The sequence below is a fragment of the Austrofundulus limnaeus genome, unplaced genomic scaffold, assembly GCF_001266775.1.
Source record: "Austrofundulus limnaeus strain Quisiro unplaced genomic scaffold, Austrofundulus_limnaeus-1.0 Scaffold72, whole genome shotgun sequence".
NCBI lineage: Eukaryota > Metazoa > Chordata > Actinopteri > Cyprinodontiformes > Rivulidae > Austrofundulus > Austrofundulus limnaeus.
Genome location: NW_013952474.1, coordinates 756,071 through 764,552, shown reverse-complemented (window position 1 = coordinate 764,552; position 8,482 = coordinate 756,071). Strand labels below are relative to the sequence as shown.

Sequence of the window (8,482 nt, the reverse complement as noted above, 5' to 3'; positions counted from 1 at the left end):
AGGACTCTGCAGTTTAGACTCATCTACAGGCCAGGACTCTGCAGTTTACACTCATCTACAGGCCAAGGTTGTGCAGTTTACACTCATCTACAGGCCAGGACTCTGCAGTTTACACTCATCTACAGGCCAAGGTTGTGCAGTTTACACTCATCTACAGGCCAGGACTCTGCAGTTTACACTCATCTACAGGCCAAGGTTGTGCAGTTTACACTCATCTACAGGCCAGGACTCTGCAGTTTACACTCATCTACAGGCCAGGTATCTGCAGTTTACACTCATCTACAGGCCAGGACTCTGCAGTTTACACTCATCTACAGGCCAGGTATCTGCAGTTTACACTCATCTACAGGCCAGGACTCTGCAGTTTACACTCATCCACAGGCCAGTGGTCACTCTTTCAAAGATGAKGATGTTCTCATCCTTGATAAAGAGGAACGTTGGTTTGAGAGAGGAGTAAARGAAGCCATCTTTAAGAAGAGAAAATATATGTTATTGAGCGAGGCCTCCAGGGCCAATTGTCCCCCTCTTACACTGTTGTGGACAATAGGGATATTCAGGGCACAAATGCTCAATTGTTAGGCTGATGGTCCTCTTTTGCATATGAACAACCAGTTTTGATTGTCATTGCTTAAACTTGTTTGACGACCATGTGGAGGCAGTGCTTAAAACACTGAGTTCACCTGAAACTCCTTAAGGCTGGGTTATAGTCGCGCTTTGGGTTGTTGCGCAAGCTCAGTGGAGTGTGCTCACTCCTGAGCCGYRCGCTGTGTGAAAACATAGTTGACGTTCATGTTATCGCAGTTCTTCCGTCACCGACAGATGGCAGTACGGTRCCAAAGCAGMGGAWAAGTAGTCGGGAAGAGTGAAGAAGAAGAAACGCTTGACGTCACACATAACAAAGTAAACACATTTACCTCTTTTTCCATATTATCTGTTTCTCTGTGCTTCACRAACTGAGAGAGCCACACTGGTTTGTTTCCTCCAGGATCACAAACCGGTCGCAAATATTTTTCYATGTCGTCCGGCATAGTAACTCATCTGTTTTTAAAGCCGTTGCTATTTCCTTCCATGAGTTTTGTGCCATCTGGTTGTCTTTATGATCTCTCATGGAGGGATCATACAGATGCTGGTACATTCGGACCTGTTCAGTGAGAGCACCTTCACGANTTTAAAGCCGTTGCTATTTCCTTCCATGAGTTTTGTGCCATCTGGTTGTCTTTATGATCTCTCATGGAGGGATCATACAGATGCTGGTACATTCGGACCTGTTCAGTGAGAGCACCTTCACGATGAGTGGCGCGCAGCCTTTGTGGAGCTTCAAAATTTCGGAGGTGCACGACCATGAGCCAGGACACAACGCTGGGCCAATGCGCGGGGTCGGGGACGCCGCAATTGCGTAACTTTTGACGCAAACCCCCTCGCGCCCTGTGTGTCACGTCAAACATAACCTAAGCTTTAGAATGAAGAAGTCTCTTGGAGGAGAGACGTTCTGAACAAAGAACTCCTCCAGAGGACCTTCTCAACTATTATTGATTTTCTACCTGGATTATTAAGATGCATCAGGATAAATTGTAGTATGATTTAGTGTTACGCTCTGTATAGTAATATATGCAGAAGCTAATATATACTAGATATCCACTTTAAATCAGAATCTGAACAAAGCTAAAAACAAGATCCGAGCTTTAGGACGTTGTGTGAACGCAGCCTAAAACACACAAAATGGRTGGCGAGACTTTCATCAACTGTGGTGTGCAGAGTGGGGTAATTCTTTCAAATATCAAAACAAAATGACGAACATATGCATCTTTTCCTCACCGTCTTAATGGTTACATACATTAACGGATGATTCTGCCCTCCTCAGAATGTAGAACAAGAACATGCAATTAACCTCCGGTCACCTCCCTCCACCTCAGATTTATCTTCTAATCAGATACTCGCTGGTAAACTTACAACTCGTCTCCTCTGCTGGAGATGCTTTTAACACAATACCTGCCTGATTACGGTGACACACCTACAGCTCCATTTGGCAGAATTTCAGGCACCAGAGTTGGAATATTTAGTGGTTAGACGGCCACAATCAGCTGGTGTTAATATCCTGCATGTAGAGTCTTTCGTATCCTCCTGCAGCTTCCTGACAGAAAACTAAACTTCACAAAAAAGTGTCAGTCTGTTGGTTTTCTTTTACTAAAATGAACAAATATTAAGTTTAAACAATGTTTAAAATTCAGAGTCCCAAAGTTATTTCTCATCATCTGACCACCACTACAGCCTTGTCTGTTAATGGTTTTGGAGCGATGTCTGAACCAAATTTTTATCAACTTTTGGAATGACAAAGCCAGCATCCTTAAGTCTGAGGTCCATGGTTCTCAACCAGAGACTGGTGGAGTACCTCCTTCGAGTTGTGAGGGGTAGTCTTTGCCTCAGGTGGATGAGTTCAGGTATCTGAGCGTCTTGTTCCTGAGTGATGGTAAGATGGAGCAGGAGATGGATTGAAGGGTAACAAGAGTGTTGATTCAGTCTGTCTTGGTGAAGAAAGAGTTGAGTGTGTCGAAAGGTAAAGCTTTGGATTTACTGGTCCATCTACAGTCCAACCCTCACCTGTGGCCATGAGATTTAGATTAGGACCCAAAAAACTAAATCTTGGATCCAAGCAGCTGAACTGATCTTCCTTTGTTGGGTGGCCAGGCTCAGCCTTAGAGTTACACCAGATCTGCATTGCATCCGCTCTGCTGTGCTGCGAAGCCCAGAGGTGTTTTGAGAAGCATGCGCAGGAAATACAGAGCGGACGCAATGCAGATCTGGGGATCGGGTGAGGAGCTCAGAGTTGCTGGAGTCAGTTGAGATGGTTCTGATCATGATGCCTCCCTTTGGAGCTTCTCTGGATATGTCTGGAAATGTGTTGAAACATGTATTCACACGTCTTTTCACTGGAGGAATAACTTATTTTACATGTAAAAAAATTAACAAAAATTTGGGTTTAGCTCCAGTTTCAGTACTTGTAGTTGCTTTTTATTTAACATTTCATCGCAGCAAAAATTTCAACAGCTAAGTTGCTAAACATACACTTGAAAACAAATTTTCCAGACTGCGATGAACTTCTAAACTACACCAACTTGGAAAAAATAAATAAATAAATAAATAAATAAAACTCCACCATATTTGTGTTCCTGTTTAATTTGCTGACGTTGCATTAAAGCCTGGGATATCCTCTGCCAGGAAGGCTCCTCAGATGCTGCCTTCAGTTTTGTGATTTTTTGGCCTGGGAACCTTTTGGTTCGACTACAGATAAGGTGTAGAACAGAAGTCTTCAACCCTGTTCCTCGTGACCCAGCACCCTGCATGTTTTACACACCTGCCTGGAATAATGAATGACTGACGGGTTTATGGTGAAATGTGAGCAGTAGCACAGGTGTTAAAGTGACAACATTCTGAGGAGGTAATTTAATATTTTGAATCAATTATGTCAAAGCAGGGAATCAGCTAAAACRTGCAGGACAGTGTGTCATGAGGAGCAGGGCTGAAGACCTCTGGTGTAGAAGATGGAGATGGAGACAGCTCCACAGAAGAAAAACAAGAATGAGGCTAACACCAGAATAATGCGCTACAGTTTTCACAACACAGAAGATTTGTCTGTTTAGGTGAAGAATAGCTTCAACAGCGCAGTAAAAATGGTAAATTAAAGCAGTAACCTTTTTTACACTAATTCTGGTTTTCTTTGGGCTTCCCGTACCAACCCTAAATCTTGTCGAAGCGATGCTCAGGTCTCGACGATGACAAAAAGGTGAAAAAGCAAATGTGTCTTTAAACTTATTGCCAGTGATATTGGGCCTGACATTCCTGTTCCAAACTTCTGCACCGATTCATCCAGTTGTCAGGGGGTTTCACTTAAATTTATTGCTCCTAGACAATGAAAAGAATTTGCCGAAGTCAACATATCACTCTTTATGTCCTTTAGCTTTAGCTTGAATTAAGAGCTTTAACGTTCTGTAAATATCAGGGTACACAATACAACTTACAGTTTTTCACTTTGCTCTCTGAAACCTCTCTGGAATCACTGTTTGAAATTCCCCACAAGTTCTCATTTATTACGTTTTTGCATCTCCTGAGGTTTTCATTTCCTATCGAAGGTAACCAGGAAATACTAAACGCTCCAAATGCTTTTATATTACCCCCTCACATCCCCCTTCTTACCARAGGTAATTGGTCTCGCGGTGAAGTTTGATTCTTTCATCTGCAGTCCTGCTGCTTTTCTGTTATCGTTCTGATTTACTTTGACGGGGTAATGATCTCTGAGCTCACACATTGAGCTCAAACTGACAGTTAGCYCATGTGAATTATTAGCACTTTTTGCTTTTAAGTCACTTTCAGGTGAGTAGTTAAGTAAAGGAACAATATTTAAATAATAACACAYGTTTTGTGAAGAAAACAGCTTCCTAAGTTACTTTGTTTCTCAGGAAGTAAACTTTTTTCTAGTTTCTTTTTTTTCTCATTAYGAGCAAATTAATTCTCTCAGGCTGGCAGCCAGCAACCTGTGAAACAAGTGGAGTGTGCGTGCACTTGTGCGTGTCGCCGGGGTCGAGAAGTTGTCGTCTCAATGAGAAAAAAAAGAAGAAAAAAAACGATGGCGCGAGGTGTGATAACGCGTTCCTCACCGAGACGCTCGCTCTCCGGCGTGTTCGCGCTCGCCAATTAACAGAGACGAGCTAAAAACGGAACGACGAGCAACACGCCTCGATCACGGCGTGCCCTTCTTTTCATTCTTCTCTCGTTCTCATCTCTCACCTGCTGTCGAAGTGGCTCAAAAGGTTATTTGTTAGGCTTTCTGGATGAAAATAAAAATGTGTCTTTTTAATTCAGTACCTGTGAATGTTTTATGACACAGAGAGCGGCGCCGCAGGAACACAGTGTCGGACTGATGGATTCGCTGTGCAGGGCTGGTAGAAACAAATGTTCCATAAAATGTTCTCGTTTTATTCAACAAATCCAAGTTCACTGAGGTCCCTCGGTTCATTCACAGATTTCTTTCAGAATACAGGGAAAGATAATACATTACTGCTCTTATTTATTGTCATGGCTCWAATCTGTGGCAGCTTTTTAGAGACGGAAAAAAACATCCCCTTTTCAGAATCACATTCATTGGACAGTGCAAGCAACAATACGGGTYGTAGTTTATCCAGGTGGTCCTTTTATAAAACATATAATAATGAAGGAGTGTTTGCTAATACAGTGACTCTCTTACACATTAAAAAGGTTCATTCAAGCCATGCAAACACACCTCTGCTGAATTCAGCAGCTTTGCTACAGGAAACAGTCATTCAAGCTAAAYGCTATCTACCTTAAGAGGTCATTGCCCATCCCCTTCGTTTTTCGGTACCTTTGTTTCCTAGTATTTATGTTCTCTGGTACAGTGTCTGCACTGTATTTATTATTTCTTTCATTTCTTTAAAAAAATAAACATTTAAAGGGAGTGCCAAGCATCTTTCAGGATGTTCATTATTAACCTGGGGGAACTTGAGCATTGCTCAGCTGCAACTTTATACACCCCCCCCCCAACTAAAGTCTCATCTGAAAATCTAATTTTGTGTTGTCTCGTTTCTGTTCTGACAGGCAGGTTACATCAGAATCGATGGCAGTGTGCCATCATCTGAACGGATTCAGCTGGTCCATAAATTTCAGAGCGACCCAGAAACCCGGGTGGCTGTTCTCAGCATTCAAGCGGCTGGTCAGGTGCTTCTATAAAAACTCACAGCACTTTAAAAGTTTACTTTTTTAGATAAATGTAAGTACTAATGTAAAACTGGTTTGAAGTGGCCCAAAATAACCAATATACAGATATATTACGAATAGAAAAAGACCAAATTAAAGTCTCCTATTATATACATGCAGAAAGGCTTTCATTAAAGGGRTCCCCGATTAGTGGTAACATTAGACTTTATTTGATGAACATATATTTTAACTGTAAAATAAAAACTGTAAAAATGCTGTAGGCTGTTTTAGTTTTTATCATTTTTTAACTAAATGTTTAAAAATATATTACACGGACGGGGCCATTTTATTTGTATGCAAAGCATTCTGGGTAAATGATGACGTGGATAGGTCCTCGGTGCGAGGCTGCTAGCGAGCTATATCCACCATGAAGGTTAATCTTGGACAATATCTGATGATCGACTCTTTTAAATGAAACCAGAGAGCGTTGACAGAGAGGAGAAGGTAGAAATGACTCAGCCTGTAACTGAAAATATGGATGGAGGACCTCAGTTTAGCTTGTTTGTCGTGCTAGCACTGAGCTAATACATATAAGGTATATAGCGTCGGTGCTAGTGCAAAGGCTAACAGGCTAAGCTGAGGTTCTTCTTCCATGAAGCAGCTCTGTTGTCCTCCATCCATATTTTCATTTACAGGCTGAGTCATTTCTACCTTCTCCTCTCTGTCAACGCTCTCTGGTTTCATTTAAAAGAGTCGATCATCAGATATTGTCCAAGATTAACCTTCAGGGTGGATATAGCTCGCTAGCAGCCTCGCACCGAAGACCTATCCACATCATCATTTACCCAGAATGCTTTGCATGTAAATAAAATGGCTCCGTCAGTGTTAAAATATATTTTTAAAAATTTACAAAATTAAACAGCCTACAGTATTTTTACAGTCTTTATTTTCCAGTTAAAATATATTTTTATCAAATAAAGTCTGTTAGAACAAATCAGGGATCCCTTTAAAGAGTTTCAATAAAATAAAGCGTAGTTTCATCGTTAATGGACTTATTTTTCCTCTCCAGGGTTTGACCTTCACCGCTGCCAGCCATGTGGTGTTTGCCGAGCTCTACTGGAACCCTGGACACATCAAGCAGGCGGAGGATCGCGCCCACCGCATTGGGCAGACCTCCTCTGTCAATGTCCACTACCTCATCGCCAAAGGCACCTTTGACACGGTCATGTGGGCCATGCTCAACAGGAAGGTACCGTTACGACTAATGAACGCAACATTACAGAGGAAATCTGAAGGGAAGAAAATAGGCATCTGCGTTGTCTCAGTTTTTATCTCTCGTGTGTTGATGATTCAGAGCTGAATGTCGCATGTCCTTTAGGAAACGGTTACTGGTAGCACCCTGAACGGCAGGAAGGAATACCTGAAGGCTGACGAGGGTGACAAGGACAAGTGGGAGTTCCTCAGCTTTGCTGATGCCTGGACGCCGAGTGAKATGGTGCTATCACCAGAGGGAAACACGGGAAATGTGACAGATGACAGCATATTCTTCACTCATGTAAGTTGGAAGAAAGAGTTTATTTATTTCTTTATTTCTTTCTTTATTTATTTATTTATTTGTTTTTGGTATCTGATTGAGACAATTTATCAAAATTACCTATTTTTGTTTTGTTGTGTAAAAACAGTTGAATTCAAACAAAATKATGTCGTGTCAGATGTGGTTTTCTTTTATGTATTATGTGTTTTATTGGGCTTATCAGATCAAAAAATGTTCCTCTGTGCAAATACTTACATGTTGAAGTGTGGTTCTGTGGTGAAATGATCAACAAGTAACATCCTACCTGGTACAGATTTCAACGACTTCTACTTGAAGAAAGAAAGTTTGTCTGACTCGGTGAATTTTATTAGATTAGAGTTGTTTGAAGACCTTAGTCTTGGTCTACTCAGGGTTTTTGATTGAACATTCTGCCAAGGCATGGGTACCTTTGACATTTGTATCGATTTGGTACCATTATTCGGTACCTGGGAATCGCTACTGGTACTTAACGGTACCAATTTTTGGTACTTTGTGTGTGTTGTTTTTTAATTATAAATTTTTTTTTAATTTAACATATTTATTTCTCAATATATAAAATTTAACAATATCAAGACAGCATCCAACTCTTTGTATTGTAATATCAATTACTTAACTAATTTCTTTAAGGTGAAATCTCTTGAAAACAACAAGACTATTTTGTCTCATTGCACAAATTAAAATCCAGCTCCACATATTTCTATTGATGTCATTTCCCCGCTAGAAAAATTGTGTGATGGAGGTCCATGGAAAGCAAATAAGTTTAAATCAAATAAGCAAAAGAGGATTGAGTTAAAATAAATAAAAGGTATTCAAGCTACGTTTTGAGCATCCAAAACGTGTCCAACACGTCAAGCTGGCTGCTTGTGCTCTTTAGGTCAGATGTGTTCGGTGTAGCTAAGTCCCTCTGTTGTTTTCCTCTGCTGGTCTCTGTTTAATGGCGGATGAAATAAAGAAAGTGGCGGTACTTTATTTACTTTGAGCAAGCGAACATTGTGCTCACAAGATAATTAATCCACCAGATACGGCAGGTAAAATAAGTATTGAACACGTCACCATTTTTCTCAGTAAATATATTACTAGAGGTGCTAATGACATGAAATTTTCACCAGATGTTGGTAACAACCCAAGTGATCCACTTTCACTTACTGAAATTTATCTAATACTTTGTACAAAAGCCTTTGTTGTCAATGACAGCTTCAAGAC

At 40.9% G+C, this 8,482-nt stretch overlaps 1 protein-coding gene across 2 annotated transcripts in view; it reads left to right on the top strand.

The window, feature by feature from the left end:
* Nucleotides 1-8,482, top strand: part of zranb3 (zinc finger, RAN-binding domain containing 3) — a 148,691-nt gene that overhangs the window by 41,385 nt on the left and 98,824 nt on the right. For both annotated transcript variants that reach the window (XM_014010675.1, XM_014010674.1), the window contains exons 7-9: nt 5,608-5,727; nt 6,776-6,955; nt 7,085-7,261. In XM_014010675.1, the coding sequence (XP_013866129.1) occupies nt 5,608-5,727; nt 6,776-6,955; nt 7,085-7,261 (477 nt within the window). The remainder of the gene's footprint in view (nt 1-5,607; nt 5,728-6,775; nt 6,956-7,084; nt 7,262-8,482) is intronic.